Raw genomic sequence first — 23,907 nt, 5'->3', positions numbered from 1 at the left:
AAAAAAAAAAAAAAAAAAAAAACACTAAACCCACTATACACCCATAAACATCAAAATATGGGGTCAGCTCTGATAATATTTAAATACTTAAAAACTATCTGGTAAAATACATTTTGTATCCACAAACGGTATCACTAAAAAAAAAAACATTATTTAATTTAATTTAAAAAACATCATATAATCATTAAAGAAGTTCCAATAATACTGTTATGGTTAATCAGATTTAAAGACATGAAGATTAAAAGGGTGGCTTTATGTTGGAGATGAAATGCTTTATTTTTCCTCACAGAGCTTTATACTGAAGTAATCTGACATAAGACATTTTTGCGATTTGGAATAGGGAAAGGAACAACACATTTAACAAATCACACAAGGAGGACTACAGCAGAGTTAAACACTTTCTTAAGAGTTCTGTACATGTGGTCTAGCAAGTGTAAGTGCTGAACACGCAGCAGCAAAGTTTAACAATCATGAAAGCCAACAGATTCAGAGCAAACCTGAAACACATTGGACAGTAAATACGCCACAGAAATGTCAAAAAGTTATTTTGCGAGAACGTGTAGAAAATTAGTTTTCTTAATGGTAACAACCTGACTCCGATGTCATCTGTTTGCTTTTCAGGGCAGCTATAAAAGCAAAGATGTTTGTAATTGGATGTAATTGGTGTGTCTGGTAATTATTTAGAATCTGCCAATCAGAGATAATTGAAGAAAGCACCTCAACCTTGCTTACTGGCCATCTGTAACCAGTTTGATTTCTGAAGATTTCACAGATGTGGTCCCATTATTCACCTGCCTTTAAGCAGTGGAAATCCAGATGTTTCCTTTTTATCTTTTAAAGCATCTTTCAGCAACATATTAGAATACATTAATAAAAACTGAATTTAATTATAAAACTTATGGTTTACTCTATAAAAAATGTCAAAAGCCTTGTGTTCTAATGGAAAATACCAACTTCAGAAAAAGCTAATAAACATTTGGTGTGCTCTGATTTCACGAACAATTTATGTGGGTGAGCTGCAGCACATATTCTTTTTTTTATATGTTTATTTATATGCACGCTTTTGAGGTTTGTTGGACTGATCAGGGTGGCGAACGAAACATGCACAGTTGTAGATTGTTAGGACAAAGTGTTCCCCCAAAACCATGAACAACTACATGCTGGCTATTAACATATACAGTACTTGACTGTAATCATTTGCAAGCTCTCCTCTGTGTCAAGCAAACTTACTTCTAGACAGAGGGCATTAATACAAATTGAAGTTATCATACATTTATTAATTAATATACAGGTACAGTAGTATTTTGTGGGAAATCAATTAGCTTTATGATTCACAGTTCACTTATATTATGTAAAACAATGTGACTAAGCCCTCGGCTCAGGCTCATTTGCACCCTTTGAAATGCTGACCCTGACACACAAATGTAACTCCCCTTGGAGTACTAACTGAACTTTTGTTTTTTGTTATCTAAAGGGTTGGGACAGCTAAGCCGTTCTCCCAACTCTTTTTAATTTAACCAGGCTGGGCAAAACCTTCTCTGGTTTCCTTCTATTGTTCTCCACACAGCACTACTTCTGTTACTAGCTCCCTGGCACTCCCATCAATAGATGATTTCAAGCTCCCGTTTTATTTCATGTGGCTAATCCCATTTAGCACCAATTACCTCGTTTAAGACCAGCCACATTCTCACATGTATTTTGGCAGGCTGGGGATTAACCCCATCCCTGCCAACCACCACCAAACATACACATTATTTACAGGCAGGGGATCTGCCCGGATGCAACAAATAATAAACGGGATATATATATATATATATATATATATATATATATATATATATATATATATATATATATATATATATATATATATATGTGAATCAGTGGTTGGAAATTCTAGCCTGTGATAGGTTCAAACCTTACCCATCGACCGTAACTTCTTCCCTCTCAAGGCCGGGAAGTTTAATGGGACCTCTGACTGGGAGACCTACATTACCAAGTTCCAAGTGGTCGCCCAGGTAAACAGGTGGACAGCCACGGAGAAGGCGGCCAACCTGGTGGTGATCCTGGAAGGGCCCACAGAGCAAACTCTGCGTGACCTGCCCTTTAGGAAGGAGTTAGAGCTCCAGGCACTGTGCACCACAATGCAACACCGGTTCGGAAGGGGGCCCCCGGAGTTGGAACTGAGCGACCAGCTGTACACTCGGAAGAGAGACGCCGGCGAGAAGCTAGGCATGCTGGCGATGAATATAGAGCACCTGGCCCAGTGAGCCTTTGAGGAAGCGATCCCAGAACTCACCTCAGTTGTTGGCCTTGGAGTTGTTTATTCACGGCCTCTCTCCAAATGAACTGCGCTGCCACGTCCGGTTGGCCCATACAAAATCCATAACCCGAGCCCTGGAGAAGGCAGAGGAGATGGAGGCTGTCATGATGGAGGAGGCCGGGGCTCGTCACTGCAGTAGAACCAAGGCAGTCAGGGCCGGAGACCTCACCAGATCAGATGAGAGAGACAAGGAGCAAGAGGAAGAGCTCGTTTGCACCTCCCAGGCCGTGGAGTCACCTCTGCCTCGCAAAACACCAGCCTGCCGCCAGTGCCGCAGCCCCTGATTCACGCTTATGTCTGAGCACTGGAAAGCAGCTCATGCCTGCTGGGCTGTCGAGGAAACGCCAGCCGGTCGGTTTAAAGGAGGAACGGCCGACCTGCATTCCCACACCTGACGCTCCAGCTTCCCTTGAGTTCATTGGATGCCTTGGTCAGGGGAGGAGCCTGCATACCATGTGCCAACTCAACTCACACTCACACTCTCAGCGCTCACCGACACAGGGTCCACCATCAGTTTCATCCGCCTTAGCACACTCCCCAGTCTGTCTAGACAGATATATCAGATATATATATATATATATATATATATATATATATATATATATATATATATATATATATATATATATATATATATAGTACTGTGAATGTATTGTACTATGCAGCATGACTGAGAAAATCTATTGCACAAACCTGGTATCTTGGGACAAAGTGGACATTTACTAGAGCCCTTTTCACAATACCATGCTCTAACTGGGTCACAACCCGGTATTGTCATTTTAAAGAAGTTTGTTTTTGTGAATAAAGATTGATAATCTTGAAACTGTTTTACACTGTTGTTGGCTTCTTCAACAGCCTAAACCCAGTGGATCCGCTAATAAAGCTGCACATTCATGAGTTATTTAATGAGTTATTTAATGAGTTTTTTTGTCTGTTGTGAGGGATAAAGTCAAGTTTGATGCTCACAAATTGGTGTTGTCAGTCTGGAACAGTTTTATCAAACTGAATTTAATCCTTTGAAACAGACTTAAAACAGTATTTTATAATGAGTTAAATTAATAGGCTCATTGTCAATATGTGTAAAATAGAATAAGAACAAGAGGGGCAATTTACATTTGTTTAGTTTTATTTACATAAGCAATCACAATTATAAAACGAGCAATCAGTAGGGTTTCAAGTTTATTCAAACACAGTCATATTAATTACAATAGAAAGAAACTGGGGTCCTTGGGTGGAGTCCAGAAACAGACATGCATGACGAGCGATGCCTGGCCCCTATCCAATCAGATAAAAAAGAACAACCTTCAATGGAGTTCATAAAGAAACCACAAATGTAACAAACAGTAGCCATTTGATCAGAAACTGCCTCCTTCTATACAGTATACACTAAAAAAAAAAGACAATTTGGCTATAATAACGTCATGTAACAGGCCTGATGCAAATGACGTGGTGGGTGGGTGCACAGGTTTTCTTTCTAGGCTCACTTACACTGATAAAGGCCCTACCCTTCCAGGCTTGTGCAATGGATTTGTCGTTGCAATCAAACCAAGTAGCTTTCGAAGGCTATGTTCATTCCTGGCTGGGGTTGGTTTGTTGGTTCGCATACTCAAACTACTCAGGAGGCTAATTTGAATTACTGATTTTGTGAAGACCTCTAGTGGTGATAAGGTATACTGTTGAAAGTCACCTCTGAATCAGGGTCCTCCAATTCTGGTCCTGGAGGGCCGGTGTCCCTCCTGGCTTTTGTTCCAACTGTACCCTAAACTAATTAATCGGACCAATTAAGCTTCTAATAAGCAATTGGTCCAAATAACCAAAAACCAGAACAAAACAGATGGAACAAAAACCAGAAAGGACAACCAGCCCTCCAGTACAAGAATTGGAGAACCCTGCTCTAAATGTATACAATTATGTTTTTTTTTTTTTTAAGTAGTTTGTTATTTATTTATTTATTGAACTTGTTTGACCATATTTCAGTATAATATTGTATCAGTACTGTACTACACATTGTTGTTATGATAGGTTAATGCGGTGAAAAATAGACAGAATGATTGTGGAATTGGAAGATCCTTTTCCCAGCCAGGACATACTTTACATTATGTATTGAAGAACACTAATGTACCAGATTAAACAGGGATTTGCTCACTACATAGATTCTGTGATTCAGGACACTCTTTGTTACTATTTCATTTTATTTTTCTCTTAATTTAACCAGTACACACACACACACACACACACACACACACACACACACACACACACACACACATATACTGAACCACGCATACAATAAGTAATAAATATATATTTGCATTTGATATAATTTCATATGTATTGTCATGGAATATATCAGTTTGAATTCAACTGAAAACCATCCAGTATGACACTTTCATTTATACCTAATTACATTTGAACTACCTACCCTTATTATAAAGTGCTATAATAAAACACTGCTTATCAACCTATTAAAACACCAGTACAGAAAGTACAGCATCAACTGTAACAACAGCGGAACTGAACAAGTGTCCTCCAAAAAGATTAACGCTAGTCAGGTTTCATTCTTTAACCCTGTACACAAGCTTAGCTGTGAAATGAAGATGTTCATTATATAAGCAGATCTCATTACAGCAGACAAACAAGTTAACCACAGTAAGCAAAACAAAGGAACAGGGAGGCTAATATCACAATCATAACTGGTGGACACAATCTATAGGGGTGAAAGTCAAGAGGTGATTTGCGATTAATGTGATAAAACAGGCTTACTAACTAATGTCCTTTTCAACCACCGGGTCTGAAAAAGACTCCTTAATTTCTGAATTGTAGTGGTTTGAAAAATAGTCTGCATTGATTCTTTACAAACGTTACACAGTACACTTTTGCTCTGGTAATCACCTGACTATTACCCACTACTGTAATAATTAATAAAGAACACCTGACCCATGGTGCCTTTGGGTTTAAAATGTATTTATTTATTAAAACAAAAACAAACAAAAGAAATCTGTAATTCCAATATTAAAGACCTTGAAACAAGTTATGAATTATATTAAAGTAATTTCAATATTAATAAAGCAACCGAGTTTTAAAAATGTGTCAGTTGCAATGATGTGAGGTAAAAATTGACATTCATAAAAAATATCAATGCTAAGTTCTGCGTAATAGAAGATCCAGTTAGACTGAAAATCACAACAAGTGTGCATTGTAAGGTGGATACTTTTGTGTTGCTTTTAATCTAACACAACAGCAGGCGCATATATGGCTCGTGGGAGCTGCAACGGCAAGTTGGTTGATGCATGTGTAAAATAACTGGTCATACTGTAAGTTTGTAATGCATAAAACAACAACCTCAGATTACATGTATTTTACAGTATATTATACGCAGTGTTCCGCATTTCTGGTTTGTTCTGAATTTTACCTGAAAATTACAGGATTTATTTATTTTTTTAAAAGGACGTCGGTTTTTACTGATCGTCTATTACTGAAAATCCCACCTGTACTATTTTCTAGGAAATACACAATATTTTGATTAAAATGCTGTTTTATTTGGACTCGGACATTGTAATAAGCAGCCCTATGCTGTGGGTACTTTCACGGAGATCATCATGCGCAGATGTGCAGAATCTGATCAATTTAGCCAACCCATTGGCTAAATTGGAACGCATCCTGCACCCTCGGATACAGCACACGTTTGAGAATCAAATAACGTCCAAACGTGTTTCTATGTTACTTCACAAACACGTTATCACCTGATTATGTTGGTAATCAAAGCTTGACTATTGTGGCAATTGCTGGGCGTGGTAACTGCTATACCAGCTTGATCAAAATCTAAATCGAAATACAAAAAAATTATAACATTTTCAGTGGATATGTAATGGGGAGAAAACGAATATTTAAAAGTATACAAAAAGCAAAAATAGCAGAAGTGGGTCATATGAGGCAGAGGATGCATAGCGCTGCAAATACTGCTGCATTGAGGTAGATGTTCGCACTGACAATAAAAGAACATACTGAAAAATAAACGACACATTAAACTAAAACAAGAAAGTGAATGAGAGATACATGCAGATTTTACACAAGCTTTAATACAAACAGCGCAGGATGGGCTGTGATAATGAGTTTGTCAGAGTGGTGTGCTTTGCTAGATGTTTATTGCAGAGAGGTATGTATTGGTGACTTCGTGTGACAGCACTGTCTGTCCATCAGCTAAAACACTGCCTAACGCCGACAATCTTACTCTTAATCTTAATATTTGTCAGAAAATGGTGATGCTTTAGTTGCTACTTTGTAAACTTATGGAACGCATTGATGGAAATGGCCAGTGTGGTTTCTGGGTTATCTCCCGATGGCTTGCACCGCCCAGTTTTGTTTTATTTTTATGATTTAAAGGCGAATAAACCTGGCTTGTTTTGTGCTGATGTCATGTTCATACCTTCCGTAGATGTACTATTTCCGTCAGGACAGCGATTGACCAGACATTCGCAAAGTACCAGCTAACATGGGAAAATGTGACCTCGACGTGCATAGATTCTGCTTCATCATACAGGGACATTAAACTTAATTAGAAACCACAACTGCTACGCATCATATTCCACATGTAAAATGTGTAAACTGAGATTCCCCACCCCCCGAATTTTAATGATTTTTCAATTAAAAACTATTTATTAACGATTTTATCCCTATTTTAATATATGAAAAGTAAAGCTAAAAACCGAAAATGTGGAACAGTAAATATACAGTACAGTACTAACAGTAGCACACATCACGGCTCCTGTTTCTGTTCCCTGACTCCTTGGTCTATAGAACTGGGGAAACCACCTTTTTTTGTTTACAATGTTACAGAGACCCACCCAACTACAATCATCAGCCTGCTACGCTCCCTGACTGACAAGAGAAGTGACAAATAAGAAAGAAGGCAAACTTTTGACTTTTCCCTTAGATCCAATCAGAATTAGAAAAATAGGCAGGACTTTGAGTGCCAGTGGACAGCGAGTTCGGCTGTGTTTAACAAAAGGAAAACATAGCTAGTACATAATTTTTTATTCCGCGAAGTTACATTGTGAATACATGCTATTTTCTTACTGAACTAAACAGTCAAAGATCAAGTATTACAGTAAAATGTTATGTTGCATGTGACCCATAGCACGGGTTGCATTTAGTAATATGCACAGTAATCACGTTATCTACAATTTACAGTGTATTTGTATCGTAGGTTATGGATGTCGCCGCTCTGACTATGAAAATTTTAGTTTCTGTAAAAATTATCGTAGTATAATATTGTCATTTGCACTTTCTGATAGACCTTGAATGTAGATGGTCAGTATGCCTTGTACCTGTGGAAACTGGAGGAGGTGGATTCGTCCCTTGGTCGTGGTTTTGTATATTTTGGCGTTATTGGTGGTCCTTCCATTTTGTGTCTGGGAGCTGCAGAAGTCAGAGGTAAGTCGTATATATTGTACAGTGGTATACGGTGCATCATGAAACAAACAGTGTGTACTACGTCGTATTTCTTTTATCTGAATCATAAGTATTTACTACATAAGTGTATCCAACAATATAGTACAGACATAACGCCAGCTATTTGTAAATTAATTACTACTTGGCCTCCAAGGTTTGTATAAAAATCTGGATAATAGCTACAGTATTACGCTTTAAGGCCTGTTGGCCTTGGTGTCTACATATTTTCTCTAAACCCATGAAAACGTCACATAGAAGAGAAGAGTGTTTTACCAATCCAATACTGTTGTCATGTTTGGTGTCTTGAGATTGAATAAAACAAATCAAAGGGATACCGGGGTACAGTACATTGTAGCATATCTTGGTTTAATCCATCTTATTTACTCTTATTAATCTTATTGTTAAGAACATTGTCACAGGTTCCCCGTGATAACTTTTTCTGTACAACACTAGATTAAAAAAAAACGTAAAGGTGGTTATTAGTAACAATCACTTGCTGTGTGGTAGGTCACATGGCGCGATTGTAGCTGGACCATTGGAGTGAAACTGAGCTGTAGCACCATTGCTTTAACTTGTATATCGTGCATCTTAAAAATGCAAGTCCAAAAGACAAACTAAGACCCGAAATATCTTCAACAAAAGAAAAGGTAGGCCGCAATAATAGATAAATGCTAGGGTTAATAAGACACAAGGAAATGGAACCGTGGTCAGCAGTCCTTTAACCCTTCTCGAAAAGCTTATTTTTGTCTGCAGTACAGCTTACTTTTGTCTGCAGTACCGTCAGTCAATGCATAATGTTGTGCATTTTATACAAATGCTTGAGTTTTTATTAAACCATTGTCTCCTCTCTTTTTTTCTCCAGTAACAGTTACAATTAAAAAAAAAAAAAAAAAAAAAAAAAAACAATTTTGCAGGTAAACGTTTAGTTTATAAGGAGATTTTTTTTATTTTTTTTTCTCTCCTAGGTTGGGACACACACCAAAGCATGGTTTATTGCTGGGATCTTTGTGTTTATGACAATACCAATATCACTCTGGGGGATCCTGCAGCATCTAGTAAACTATACTCAGCCTGAGCTGCAGAAACCCATAATCAGGTAAGAGAGTGAAATGCTTTTGATTTCCACAGATGCAGGAGAACAGGAACCTGTAAGTCACTGACAAAATAATGCAACAGAGTTGATAAATACAATCTGCATTTTGCCATTTCTTGTATCTACAATTTCTGCACCGCTTTTGGTTTTAAAGTCAGTGGCAATAACATTATTTTTACTTCACTGTAACTGCATCTCAAATAGACCCATTTGATTTTTGTGCATCGTCTTTATTAATGGCCCTGGTGCCACCAAAGAGCCATTGTACTGTCTCCCACAATAGTGGAAATCTCAGTGGGTGGCTGACAAAAGTGGTGTTTTATTGTTTTTATATATATATATACACACACACACATACATACATACATACATACAGTACCAGTCAAAAGTTTGAGTATACCTGCTTGAAACCAGGTTTTTCATGATTATGCTTTTAACGGTATAAACTTGTCTATAAACAGTTAATATTTCATTATATGATACGTGTACTTATATAAGTTGATAATCATAAGTGAATTGCATTCAAAAATTTAATTTTTAAATGAAAATGTAAATCTTGTCAATTTCAATGAAAGGGTCACCCAAAGCAAGGGGATTTCAGTCTGAAGCCCAAGTAAGTTAAAAGTCTGAAATGTGAATAACACGGTGTTAGAACACTGGCCTAAGTATAAAAGTGTCTTTGTTAGATGTTCTCTGAGTTAACTAGCATGTTACCTAATTAACCTTTTGTCACCAATTATTGTTAACAAGTGAGGGTCCATGATTACTATAAATATAGGTAGCATAGGCACAAGTTTGTCATTCCTGAATGTAAGGGAGCGGAAAATGACAAAATACGCTCAGTTAAGCAAAGAAAAAAGACAGTCTGTAATTACTTTAAGAAATGAAGGTCAATCTTTAAGACAAATCGCAAGAACTTTGCGAGTGTCTGTAACTGCTGTGGCCAAGACCATCAAATGATTTGAAGAAACTGGCACTCATGAGGACTGAACAAGGTCAGGCAGGCCAAGGGTGACCTCAGAATCAGAGAACAAGTTCATTCGAGTCACAAGTCTGCGAAACCGGCAATTAACTGCCCCTGAAATACAAGCTCAGCTAAATGCTACTAGAAGTACAGATGTTTCAACATCAGCTGTTCAGAGGAGATTGCGTGAAGCTGGCTTAACTGGAATAATTGCTGCAAAGAAACCATTGTTAAGAGTGCAGAATAAGAGGAAGAAAAAACACAGAAACTGGACGTTTGAGCAGTGGAAGTCGGTCTTATGGACCTATGAGTCAAAACTTGAAATATTTGGGTCCAACCGCCGAGTATTTGTAAGACGAAGAGAGGGTGAGCACATGAGTTCTGCATGTGTGGTTCTCACTGTCAAGCATGGAGGAGGCAGTGTCATGGTCTGGGGTTGCTTTGCTGGTGACAGAGTTGGTGATCTTTACCAAGTCCACGGCAAGCTCAACCAGCATGGCTATCATAGCATACTTCAGAGGCATGCCATTCCATCAGGATTACGGCTAGTTGGGCAGTCCTTCATTCTTCAGCAAGATAATGACCCGAAACACACCTCAAAGTTGTGCAAGAACTATCTGGCGAAGAAGGAAAGTGAAGGACAACTCATTCTAATGGCCTGGCCCGCCCAGTCTCCAGACCTCAATCCCATAGAAGTTGTATGGGACGAACAGGACAGAAGAGTCAAAGCAAAGCTACCCACAAGTGCCCTACGTCTCTGGGTATTGCTCCAGAAGAGCTGGGAAGACATGTCGGGTGATTTCATGCTGAAACTTGTTAACCGAATGCCTCGTGTTTGTGAGGCTGTTATTAAGGCAAAGGGTGGCTATTTTGAGGAATCCAAGATTTAGAGACAATTTTCTTGAACATTGCTTTGATACTCCTTATGTTTTGTTTTGTATATTGTAACGTGTTTTCATTTTCAAGTATTTACAGAAATGTATACATGACGTAAAACATTGTCAATTATGAAAAAAACCTAGTTTCCAGCAAGTGTACTCAAACTTTTGACTGGTACTGTGTGTGTGTATATGTGTGTGTGTGTGTGTGTGTGTGTATGTATGTATGTATGTATGTATGTGTGTGTGTGTGTATATATATATATATATATATATATATATATATATATATATATATATATATATATATATATCATTCCATACATTTATTTTCTATTATTTGTATTTATTTTTTATCAACAGGATATTATGGATGGTGCCTATATACAGTTTGGACAGTGTAAGTGGTTATTCTTTTTATTTTTCTCCTGTATATAAGGCCTGCGAAAGTAACTTTAAGGCCAGGTTGAGTGATAATACACAGGTTTTCTTGCCTCCTCAAGCCTCTGTAGTATCCACCTTACAAATGCACACTTTTTGTTATTTTGTTGACTCCATTGATTGGGGGTGTAAGGATACACTGGGATCATAATACATAACTTAACACATTGTACTGATCGCGGTATTTTACTTCATGTAGTTATGAAGCATGTAGAGGTACAAAGGGAAGTGGTTAAAATGGGAGAATAACTAAGCATAAGCAATGCATCTTTAACTAAAGTTTAGGTTTTAACTAAAAACTGGGATGCATAACCTGGACATTATTCAAGTGGAGAACTGTACTGTAGAAACATAGTGACGTGTATATCCTTTGTTTTACACAATTTTTGCATCAATCGGTAAGAGAATCCTAATCTTACTTTTAGTTCTTTTGAAGTTGATTGTTATTAAAGACCCATTTAATCAACCTTATCTGCACAGGATTTAAATCAAAGGTCATCATAAGAGTTTCTAGTATGAAACAACTGTAACTACATACAATAATTGAATCAAAGAAGGGAAGCATTTAAGTTGTTTCACTCCTATCTACAAAAGAGTTTGGCTCCCTTTTATTTTGTTTTTGTTGCCTGCTGTTTGTTGGGCTAAACCAGGGTTGATCTCTCAGTGCTGTGTTGTCAGTTTATCAATATCACTGGAGAAGTCTGCTTTTGTTTATAGAATTATAAGGGTTGTTGCTTTTTTGGTCAGATGTTTTGTGCAGACTTGAAACTATGCTTGTCATTTTAAAATATTTTTCAAGATTGGTGTTTTGGAGCCGATTTTTTATGCCACCAAATCAGCTTTAAGAAAGCACTTGCATACACAATAGTAGCCCATATTTGAACAAATTGTACCCATTTGAAAAACTAATAGAGAAATAAGTAACATTTTTGGAAACCAATAGTTTAGCTGTCTTAAATACTAAAGGAAACTCAATGAGTAGCATTTAGACTAGACTTCCTCCATGTCTTCAGTGAAACTTCAAAGTTTTAAATTTCTAAAATGAAACGTTTCTCATTTAATTTATTAACGTTGAAACTTGTTTTGTGTCTTCATGAAATGGCAATAAAGACTTCTGTTGCAGTTTGTCTTCATGTTTACTAGGCTTCCTATGGATGGTTAATAAAAGCTATGGCTTGAATAATATTACTTTTTAAACTTCTTGGTTTTTTTTTGTCTCTGCAGTGGATTGCTTTGAAATATCCAAACATTGCAATCTATGTGGACACCTGCAGAGAGTGCTATGAAGCCTATGTAATTTACAACTTTATGATATTTCTTCTGAACTACCTGAGCAACCAGTATCCCAGTCTGGTGTTAATGCTGGAAGCCAAAGAACAGCAGAGACATCTCCCCCCTCTGTGCTGCTGTCCATCATGGCCCATGGGAGAGTGAGTGTACCGTATTTGTTTGTAATAGCAGAATTTCATACAGTACTGCATATGCAACTTGGAAAAATCATGCAGTAAACTCAAGTTAGCCAGATACCGCATTGTGTTTTATTAAAGTTGTGTTCTAAAAGAATTCTATTAAACATGCAGTCTGATGCCTGCAAAAAACATGTATGCATTGTTTGTTACACATGTCATGCACAGTTACTTCTCTGCAAAAGATGTTCGTGTTTAATGTTAATGCAGTCACAGAATTGAAGGACTACAGTTGGAGCTGATGTATCACCACTAAGCTATAAACTGTAGTTCTTATCCTAATAATAGCTGTACTTTCTTCCCTGCAGCAGTGAGAAGTTGCCAAAAGACTTTATAACTTCCCTCTGTGTGTTTTTGTTTGTTTTCTTTTTCCTGAAGGGTTCTGCTATTCAGATGCAAGCTTGGAGTGCTGCAGTACACAGTTGTTAGACCTTTCACCACTGTTATAGCACTGTAAGTATGATCACCTCAGCGTATATTTGGGATATACAGTACCAATAACTCCAGTTGAGTATATGAGGAACGTTGTGTATCCGCCCGTCACCTATCCACCGTAACTATTTATCCGCAATGATCAAGCACTTCAGCAACGTCACCCAACACGAAAGCAAAATGTCTACCAGAAAGTGAGTTGTGCTTACAATTGAAACGTGTTTTTTTTTTCGTAAATCTGTGCATTTTGCTACTGTGTAAATTGTCTGACACTAATGTAAGTGTATACAGCACTGTGGCAGGCCTGGAGCCCCGCGCATGGCAAGGGTTTTTTGTGTAAATGTATATTTCAAATAGTGTGTATTTATTGTTACTAATTAAAGAAGTACTTGACGCTCCTGGGAGAGCCTACCTGTTGTGTGTGATTACCAGGTGTGGAATCTAATCAGCAGGTAGGTGTGTTCCAACATGGGCATCAGGTATAAAAAGGTTCCATTTATTCACCTCAGGGCTGCTGCAAAACCAAAGCCTTCTGGGTTAAAGAAGCTGCAATTCTCCTGTTTGTGTGTGTGAGAGAACCAGAACCAGGGTTGGATACTGAACAGTGAGTAAGCGAATCGAAACCACCGACAGCCGGGCAAGTAGCCGGAGTTAATTTATTATTGATCAGAGAACATTAGTTCAGAGATTGTAGATCCCACCAAAGTTTTCGTACACTGTGTTGTATATACTCCATTTCTGGTAGTGTGCTGAAAGGTAAATAAATCTTGTTCGCCTGCAGGGCATGTCAGCTTCAACCTCAGTCTCGATCTTCTGCCTGACACTCTGCCTGAATGTACACACCCACACAACAAACCCTGTCACAAGCATTAATACCCTGTATTTGTATAAAGAAGGGATTTGAGGTAGCTTCCTAATAAAAACTGAGTCTCAAAACAATAATTGTTTGAATATCTTCAGCTGTAAGTACTATACTTAAGCAGTAGAACCCAAAGGCGAGTGCACTTAACATAACGAGAAGGGCCTTACCAGACAATAAAGCCCTCTTATCCTGAGTAATGAGGTTTGCTCAGCATTCCAGTGCTGGATGCTTTGTGGGTATTTCCAATTGCCAAATAATACCTCAATAATAATAATAAAAAAAAAAAACCTACTTACATGGAGCTGTTCTTCAGTGCAGGTACCTCGTTAAATTAGGCTTTAAGTACATGTTTGTTTAAGTTTCAGTCTTTAAGTTACCGTTAAGTACTAAAATGTGTTGTTCAGTAACGTGTTTACAAAACCTTTCTGGTTTTGTTGGCTTGGAGAAGAGAGTCCTGTGCCTGTATTGTTACTGTGATATGCTGAAGTAAAGTTGCTGAAAGTAATTGGACTGCATCCAGTTGTTTGATTTCTTCAATGTTCTGAAGACTAATTACTATTGTGGTTACTGTATTGCCGCTGTCAGCAAACACTGTTATTGATTTAGAACAGTGATTAAACACAGTTTGAAAGATAACATTCAAGGTGTTTTATCACATAGATTTAAACCCATGTACTGACCAATCAGGTTACAGGTAATCTCCAATCTATTTTCTAATATAGAGTAGTGGTTCTCAAGCAATCTTTTACTTGTATTAGTAGTGGCCACACCGCAGATGTGTCCTAAAAATACTAAGTATGTCATATGAAAACTAAACAAAATATAGACATACGCGCTTCTAATTTATTTATATAATAAAGCCAGTGTGCTTTTCATTTAAAAAATACAGCAGCTCATCTCAATTCCCATGGCCTGGAGACATAAATCTGTTTTGCTAGACTTTAAAATGTAGTATTGCTCTGACAACAGGTCAAGCTTAATAGGTTAATCAGTCATATACATTTATATAAATGAATACAATACCTAAGCTAAAGTACATTATTAAAATACTGAAGAAATACAAAAACTACTTTTCTTTCCTCTGCTTTGCCCCACTGAATTAACTATAAAGCAAAGGATGTAACACAGTAGTTATTTATACATTTATTCTTTTGTGTATTTCAGGGAGAAACAAATGACCATGCCCATAATGACACGTAATATAATTTGGCCTATGGCCTTGTCCACTGGGGCTCGATAACCGCCACTATACGCTGTCCAAACTACTAATGCCAGCGGGCATGACAAGTGGCACTCTGGGCAATTTTCCCCCCAAAAAGGACAAGGCCTCCTCTATACAGGCCAACCTACCTAAAAGAGAAAAAAAACTGCAAATAAAATGCCAAACCTATCTTGTCAGTGGGTAGATGTATGGCACTATGGACTGCCAACCCCCATAAGGACGAGGCTGCCTAGCTAGCCTTAAAATACAAAATAATTGCACAGCTCACGATTATGATAAAGATATTTTGTAAATATGGATAAAGAGGAGTTTTTTGTAAAACGTATTGATAAATTCATCCAGGGTCTGATCACTGGAGCCCAAAATACAGACCTGCTTAGAATGAAAACATTTGTTTGGTCCGGGCCTGTGCACTGGAGCTCGACAGCCGCCACTTTTTTCTGGCAGAATAACTAAAAAAGAAAAAAGAAAGAAGAAAAAAAAATGCAAATAAAATGCCAAACATATCTGGGATCCTTCAAAAAGCTGCTTGATGAGATTCTAGGATCAATAAGCTACTAACAACCAAACAAGCAAGATGGGCCAAATGCCCAACTTTCTTATGTTCTTATCTTGCCATTGGACAGGACAGTGAAGCGATTCCACTTTCCCCCAGGATAGGCCCACCTCAAGCTCCTTCACCTTGCAGAATTAAACTGCTCAGCATTCGGGTAAGGAAAACCGCCCTAGTCACTGAAGACGACAGGAGGAAACCTTAGGGAATCCATGACTGAGGGTTACCCTTCCTCTGGGTTTAAAACAATGCACTTTTCCTTTCTTTAGTTGTTTGCATAGCTAAAATGTCCAAGTCGTTTTTGCGGATGTAAAGTTTGTATGCCCCAGAAGTCCATCATACCAATGTCTTAAATGTGGAGAAATGTTCCTTGAAGCAGCTTAAGCGGTAGTGTCGATTTTGTAGAAATGTCTGGAGTAATTATCAGGAGGAAATCCAGCACATAAGAGGGATTCGTGTAGATGGCCGCAGAACCAATTACTGGAAACGACAGATCCTTCTGGGGTGAGGAAGAGAGGTTCCAATGAGCTGGCGCCCAGGTGCATAGACGGGTAGCTTTGTGAATTTGAGCAAGAAGTTTATTGGAATGAGGACGTTCGGCAACAGAGTGGCTGGGCTGGTAATCATTGATTTACTGGAACTGTAGGATGAAGAAATGCAGCACTTGAAAAAAATGGATGTCATGCCCTAGGTTGGAGAGTTTGAGTCCATAATGCTAAGGTAAGAGACACCACCAACTCGACCTGCGGGGATACGAAACCAAACAAAAAAATGACATAGAGACGTAGACAAGAGGACTATTTTAAAGGAACAGTTTGATTATGTATGTGATGAGTGTTTGGATTCCCCTTTCAGAAAGACAACATAGTTTCCAAAGGGGAAAAAAAAAAAAAAAAAAAACTTACTGGTTTTTGAATTATTTTTTTTTATTTAGTCGTTGCCAATTATTTTTAATTTATTTTTTTATTGTCTCCCAATTTGAAATGGCCAATTATTATTATTTATTTATGCTCGGCACACCGCTACCACCCCTATGCTGACTCGGTGCGGGGAAGACGAATACACTCTGTCCTCCAAAGCACGTGCAGTCAGCCAACGACTCCACGGTTGGCTGTGAAATAGCCCAGACTCGAACCAGTGACGTCCAGGCTATAGGGCGCATCCTGTACTCACCCAGAGCTCCTTTACTGGATGCACCACTTGGGAGCCCTGGTTTTTTAATTTCTCTCCTCATAACAGAAAATAGGATCACAACAATATAAAAACACTGATCACGATACATAACATTTACCTTGTAAGTTGGGCCAGTGTTTGGCAAGTGTGAAGCATACCTGCATCTGTATCCCCTTGATTCTGACTGGCTTGCCAAATCTGAAGCAGCACTTTGTTGATCCTGTCTTTTATGTTAACCCACACATCACTTGGCATTTTAGAAAGTGTTGCACGAGTTATGGCAAGGTGGTAAATCGTGCTCGGTAAAACACGTTGTTAAACGTATTTCTAATATCTATCAACTATGTAAATTATGGTGGACACAGATGTGGATTTTTCCTTCAAATTCATGTGCAGCAGTGTTCGATCGAATATTCAGATAGTTTCTCTGCACTAAAGAAAATATGACTCCATGTTGCTGTTTTCACATCACACTACTTAAGCAAAACAGACGGAGATTTGTGGTGCATGCCACAATTAAATCTGATTAGAATGAAAGCTCAGCCAATGAACATACAGTGATTAAACTGATGTTAAAGAGTAAGTAGCAGGGGCTCCTGAAAAAAGAAATAAAATAAAAAAAGTGTTACACATCCCCATGTGTTGCTACAGCTGTTTAAATAATGTACATGGAATTTGTATTTTCATTATTCACATCCTAACAACTTTAAAGCCTGTTTCAACACTCTCTTCAAAATGCCCTCTGTAGTGCACTGGAGTTTGAGATCTTCCCTCCTAAGTCACTGCAGGAGAGGAGATCTTTTCTGTTCCATAGCACATCATGGATCATTGCTGAGTTGACAATGTGAGCAATAATCCTTACACTATCAGTGCACTAGTACTGAAATTTTGAAACAGACTTTAAAGTTGTAAGTGTAAAAAGTTCAAGATGTTAACAATGAAAAGAAAAATTACAGGTATATTATTTAAACAGTTGTAGCAACAAATGGGGACGTGGAACCCCATATTTTCCGAAACCCTGCTACTTACTCTTTAATGTTAACTAATGGCAGATAACAAAAATAGAAGCAGTCTAAGTAATCAGAATGCAAGCAGCATGAATGAAAGCTGAATAGTGGTGCCGATTTAAGATGAAGGGTGATTTAAGAGAGGAGTTGCTGGGGGGCTGCTGTTGCCACATATCAATATTGTTCCCACAACAATAAAATGACTCATTTTTGTTTCATTAAAGAATTTGCCAGCTATGTGGAGTGTATGATGAAGGAAACTTCAGCACCAAAAATGCTTGGACCTACCTGGTGGTTTTCAACAATTTATCACAACTGGTATGTTTATTTTCAATAGATGGTGCACTGTTTTTTTCTCAATCACAAAAGCTCATATTCCTCAGTTTGTTTTTTTTGTTGCTGTTCCCATAGATTCATACAAAAAAAAGTTTTTACCCATCAATTGTACAATCTTATAATCCATTATCAGTAAATCTCTTAATAACAGATGTGTGAAATAGTTTGTGGACAACATGCACCTTTTGTTTGGATTGGATTATCAATTATTTAATTTTTTTCTACAACACACACACTTTAACTGTACCAGGTTCTTTTAACAATCAGATGAACCTCTATTGCTCAATTGTAGACTTTGTACCCCGACCCACTATGGTTTTTACTCAGATTGTACCTCTTTATCTTAAAATGTTTACATGATACCGGTAGATGAAAATGCTGCACGTGAATTGCACCGTTAAAGTCACACACATACTTTTATAGTGAAAACATGCCACAAAGTGTGGACCAGAAATCTTTTCCTTTTTTTTCTAATGCCTGTTGATACTGATTCCTGTTTGTAAATGAAAAATTACAGATACTGTTTTTAAGTTTCCTTAAGTGAACACATTTATTTTCTTATAATACAGTATTTTGTTTATAGAAGCTGCTACAAAATTAAACATTACAAAGTAAGTGTATATTAAGCTTATGAACAAAAAAAACATTTTGCAACCACAAATAATTTAAGCAGGGCTTCAGAACTGATTTAGGAATATGTAACTGTATTCAAAATTAACTTATTTTCTTAATTAGACAAGAATTCACTTTTTTTGTTTATTGTAGACAACCACACATTCTAATATTCCTTGGCAGACTACACATTTAGTTCAATGCTGAATATAACAACCCATATTAGACATGGCGCACTCTACTACAAATAACAATTAGCATGATCTATTTAAAAAAAAAAAAAAAAAAAAAAAGCTCCCTACAAAGTTACAAAACAACTCTGAGATTTGATTTAGAAGCTTCTAGTAGCATTGAGTTTTTCCTTATTTGTTTTAGAATTGTAATTGGGTTTTCATTCCTATTTAGGAAAAAAGATAACAATATAAAAGGTTCAATGTGTGTCATGATGTGAGTTTCTCTTTAAAAGGCTCTGCGTTAATCTGTGCAGTTTTATTATTGGTTATATAGATTCTGATTTTTGGTTTTAACCCCCGAAACAAAAAAAATAATAATTAAATCGGTGTATAGCCAATAAACGCCAGAAAAACACTGGAAATGGTTACTCAATTCACTTTGACTTCACCCTTTTCTTCACCCTTTTCCAAAAAAAAATAATTACCTTTCCCAGTACAGTTGGGCAGTGTCCCTCCTTTCTGCCTTGTATCTATCATTGATTCGTTCTGAGTATTTTAAACCCACCCTAACTACTGAGTGTCAGCAAATTCCTACATTTCAATAGGAGATTTAAAACGAGATTACAATTAGAAGGTTCGTTCGCATGATTTAAAGTTATATAGCAGTTAGATAGGGGGAATTTAAAACAGAATTGCAAAATGTAAAACAATGCCTAGACACAAACGCAGAAGCATGTGCCCGTGACCATAAGGATTTTGTTGTGGAAACAGGAAAGGAAAGAAGGTACAACTGAAGAGTGCAAGTGCTGTCGAGTTACTCTATGTACTGTGACAGAAAAAAAACACCCAAGCATTTTGGAAAGTAACCAAAAACAGCAATTGCACACAGTGTATAAAAAGCAAAAACCCTGAAAAAAAATTATGTAAAACCCAAATAGCTAAAAATGAGCACTGCTAAATTAAATTAATAAACTAACTGAAAAACAGAAGCCCTAGTCATAGAGCACCATCTTATTGGATTGAAATAGTTAAATAAGCGTACATTAACAATGTAACATTCCAGTATCGCAGCCAGTCCTAAATCCAATTTGTAACTAGATTTGAAAGGCTTTTTCTTTAAGCCACTCAGAGACCACTGATTGAGCATTTTAAATGAATGTTGTGTAACTATAATGGTGCTTCTTTCCTTTCCAGTTTGCCATGTACTGCCTTGTGCTCTTTTATAAGGCACTGAGGGAGGAGCTGAAACCTATCCATCCAGTTGGGAAATTCCTCTGTGTGAAACTGGTTGTATTTGTGTCCTTCTGGTAATTACTGAAATAGTCACATTTTTGCCCAACCCCTGTTGCATGCAAAACAAAATATTATAAATGAGCTTCATATTTCCCGGGTTATATTTAAAGTAGAATTTATAATTGTACTACCAAGTATGTATAATATAATATTTGTATTATTCATTTCTTTTAAATTGCATACTTGCTAAGATTAAATGTGCATGGTTTAAATATTGTGCAAATAAAGATAAGATTTCAGAATTAAATTTACATCCGGTATTCCTGTTTCAGGCAAGCTGTTTTTATTGCGTTTCTGGTTAAAGTTGGGATTATTTCTGAATCTCACACCTGGGACTGGGACAGTGTGGAAGCTGTTGCAACAGGTTTACAGGTACGGTTGAGTGCCATGTGAATTGCTTTCAGAAAAGTCATAGAATAAGTGTAAAACTCTTATTTTAATGTTTATGCTATTTTTTTGTGTGTATGTACCTTTTTAAATTATTTTCTTAAGGACTTTTTTCAAATCAGAATACTGGCCAGAAAATGTATTAGTTTTCATGTTTGGAAGTGTGTTAGTTTCTATGAAAGTTTCTGAGGCTTATTACTTCTGAAAGTCTTGTTGGATTGATCTGTAAATGTACAACTTCTGAATCATAGGGTAATGAAACAGGCACAAATACAGTTTCTTATAACAAACCGTTCCCCCAAAAGACCCCAATAACTGACTACTTAGTAGAGCTACGAATATAATCATTTTGGAGTTCACATTGGTTTGATTGGGCTTTTTAGGAAAAAAAAACAAAACATTATTCTAGTTTGTGTAAACAGGCGTTTTAGTGTTGTGCTGTAATAATTCTAAATAAAGATGCTTATGTTTGTTTTTGTTTGTCTGTAGGACTTTGTCATCTGTGTGGAGATGTTTCTTGCTGCAATAGCTCACCACTACAGCTTCACATACAAACCTTATGTACAAGAAGCTGAGGAGGGCTCATGTTTCGACTCCTTTCTTGCCATGTGGGATATTTCTGACATTAGAGCTGACATATCAGAACAAGTGCGCAATGTTGGTAAGTGGAAGACTTCTAAGCACAAGCACACTATTGTCACCTTACTAATCTTACATTAGTAGATGTAGTACGTATTTACAAATCTGAACTCTAAAGTGTATGTTAAAATTGTTTAGATATCCATTTTTTCATCTTTGATGACATCAGTGATCATGACTTTGTTCAAATGGACAAGCTGTTTGTACTGTGTATATATAGAAATGCAGTACAACAGCAAATCACCAGACTAACAAGCAGCGCAAACACTCTGATTAGCTGATTTTTCTGGACAATTAGCCCACACCCCACATTACTGACCAAAAAGTGGCTAGCTTACCAATCTAAAACAAACCAAGAGCCAAGAATAAGTCCACTATATAAAGTACAGATTTTAAACAAAGGATAAAATCTAAATGGCAAGTAAATTACTTATTTTATTTTTTTAAGGGAGAACAGTTTTAGGCCGCCCTCGGAAAATGTATTTTTCAGAAGAACAGGAACACAACGAGCACACCAGCCTTCTATCCGGTGGAGCCCAGGAGCCTGCCACAGATGTCTCTTCTATGCCACCTTCCCCCACAGGCCGCTATCAAGGGTTTGGGCAGACGAGCATGACTCCTCACTCTTTATCAGCACCTGCGGGGCTCTTCAGCTCTGCCAGTGACACACAGTATGAAGATTTCCCAAATTCACTGCCCCAGGAGACTAAGGAACTTCCGGATCAGGACAATCGCACAGAGTCTTGATCACTTACACACTAAATGCCCTTGTTCTATTTTGATGTCTAAAAACTGTTTATGCCATTTAAGGTATGCTCTAATGCAAGGTTTCCCAAAGTTTTGGTGATGGAGGGCCAATTTCCAGAGGTTGCATGGGATGGGGGGCACAAGAAAATGTACCACTCATGTGTCCCAAATCATACCTTTTTATTTCCTATACATTTTTGTATTTGTTAGGAATATATATATATTACTACCACTGCAACACCAGCAGCTTTGAAATATATTTGTATTTTATCCTGTGTCTTGGTGCCACAACAGGCTTAGGTTTGAGCACCAATATCATGCGGTCACATCTTACATTATCCTGGTCACAACAATTAAAGAAGATAATACCGAAATAGATACTCTTCAAACTATACCAATTAAACTCTTTTCTTCAGTAGTGAGGCAGAATGCATGCATGCATCTTGACTTGTACAACTAACCACTTCAATAAGTCATTTCAATGTATGTACAGTGAACTCCGCTTAATTCAAATCTCTGGAGACCATACAAATAGTTTTAGATGTGCAAAGCTCGAATTAAACAAATTATGTAAATTGCCCCATGGTGTGGACATTTAGAGCTATTTCCATAATAAATGTGCAGAAATAAAACACAGATGTTACTGTATTTTACCTTGATGTTTTTATTTATTTTTTCTTTTTGAATACAACGAAATCACACATTTCTATTTAAGGTGCAGCATTAATTATTCATAAATTATCTGCCATTACGTTGGCGCTTTTTATGGAATTACATATGATTGCTACGTAACATCCTACTAGCTATTGTACTGCAGCCTAACAATTTTAAACTGTAGCCCACTGTTACTACAGTAGTACTTTCCCCAACAAAAGATCCAAGCTGAACACCAAAACTACAATAATGTACAAAGAGCATTTCCCAATGTAATTGAAGCTGAATACAGTGTACAGTATAATTAAATAAAATCTACAACAGAAAAAGGTTTCTGTTGCCTGGATACTGAATTGTAACGTTTCTTGCAGTCGCTCTGTTAACATTATAGAAGCTGGGGGGGGGGGGGGGGGGGGGGGGGGGGAATCTGCGGCTGCACTGAACGTTCTTGGCCTGCGGGCTGCACTTTGGGAACCCCTGCTCTATGCTTTGTGTAGATTTCTGTTTTTGTTTTCCGGCACTGCCATTTGACCAAAAGCTGAAAGGGTTTTCGTAGCACAACGCTACAGCGTAAGGTTTGTCAAAATGGTGGTATTTTGTTCTTGAAGGACCTTTAAGCTGTTGGTGGCATTACATTATGTTTATTTTAGTCTAGAATACTGACAGACAACCTGTGCTTTGTGAATGTTATGATTGTGTAGCGCACAGTCCTGTGTCATGCCATACCTGGCCATAGTCTGAAATACCTAATGATAGTATGTTTATTAGATATATTGCTTTGAAAGCCTACTAACTGGGACTTTCTTTATATTCACTGCTTATCTAGCTTAGCAAAAACATTGAACCTTCAGGCAGAGGCTTCCTAGGCTTTTTACTGTCAGCTTTTATTAACAAATTCTCAAAGGTCTTATGTTGATTGAAGATGGCATGAATAGCCAAATAGCTAAAGTCAAATGATCACTAGTGTAGTTTACTGCAGATAATCATCAATTACTTTTAACACTTGGCTCATATCACAACTTGCAAATATATTGACCATTAAGGAGGAACTTGTGCTACACAAAAGTGTTGACAGTTGCCAGCTTGTAAGCAAGTATTTTTTTTTTTTTTTTAAACAATGAAATGTTGAAATTTACTTTATAGAAACACCACAAATTATCTAATAAATGGGCATATCAAATTACAAGGGCCTTGGGTGACC

General features: G+C 37.4%; 1 protein-coding gene across 2 annotated transcripts; it reads left to right on the top strand.

Annotated features, from left to right (window-relative positions):
• Positions 1-7,294: 7,294 nt before the first annotated feature.
• Positions 7,295-22,209, top strand: LOC121296905 (transmembrane protein 184C-like). 2 transcript variants are annotated; one of them, XM_041222824.1, is made up of 11 exons: positions 7,326-7,344; positions 7,618-7,756; positions 8,740-8,870; positions 11,073-11,109; positions 12,375-12,580; positions 12,995-13,069; positions 18,090-18,183; positions 20,181-20,293; positions 20,552-20,651; positions 21,156-21,327; positions 21,754-22,209. In XM_041222824.1, exons 2-11 carry the CDS (start codon positions 7,631-7,633, stop codon positions 22,050-22,052), a joined length of 1,353 nt encoding a protein of 450 aa, XP_041078758.1. In that variant the 5' UTR covers positions 7,326-7,344; positions 7,618-7,630; the 3' UTR covers positions 22,053-22,209. The 2 variants fall into 2 exon arrangements, with proteins under 2 accessions (XP_041078750.1, XP_041078758.1); XM_041222816.1 differs by having other exon boundaries at positions 7,295-7,756.
• The last annotated feature ends 1,698 nt before the right edge of the window (positions 22,210-23,907 follow it).

The sequence above is a fragment of the Polyodon spathula genome, chromosome 2 (genome assembly GCF_017654505.1).
Source record: "Polyodon spathula isolate WHYD16114869_AA chromosome 2, ASM1765450v1, whole genome shotgun sequence".
Taxonomy (NCBI): domain Eukaryota; kingdom Metazoa; phylum Chordata; class Actinopteri; order Acipenseriformes; family Polyodontidae; genus Polyodon; species Polyodon spathula.
Note: the sequence above shows the minus strand (reverse complement) of the source record. Positions and strands in the feature narration are given on the sequence as shown.

What these genes read in the sequence shown, in the direction of transcription:
- LOC121296905 (XM_041222816.1), top strand. Translation starts at nt 7,631, where the DNA reads ATGGTCAGTATGCCTTGTACCTGTGGAAACTGGAGGAGGTGGATTCGT. An exon ending in CCATCATGGCCCATGGGAGA is followed by an intron (nt 12,581 to 12,994) that starts GTGAGTGTACCG and finishes TTTTTCCTGAAG; the next exon opens with GGTTCTGCTATTCAGATGCA. An exon ending in TTCACCACTGTTATAGCACT is followed by an intron (nt 13,070 to 18,089) that starts GTAAGTATGATC and finishes GTTTCATTAAAG; the next exon opens with AATTTGCCAGCTATGTGGAG.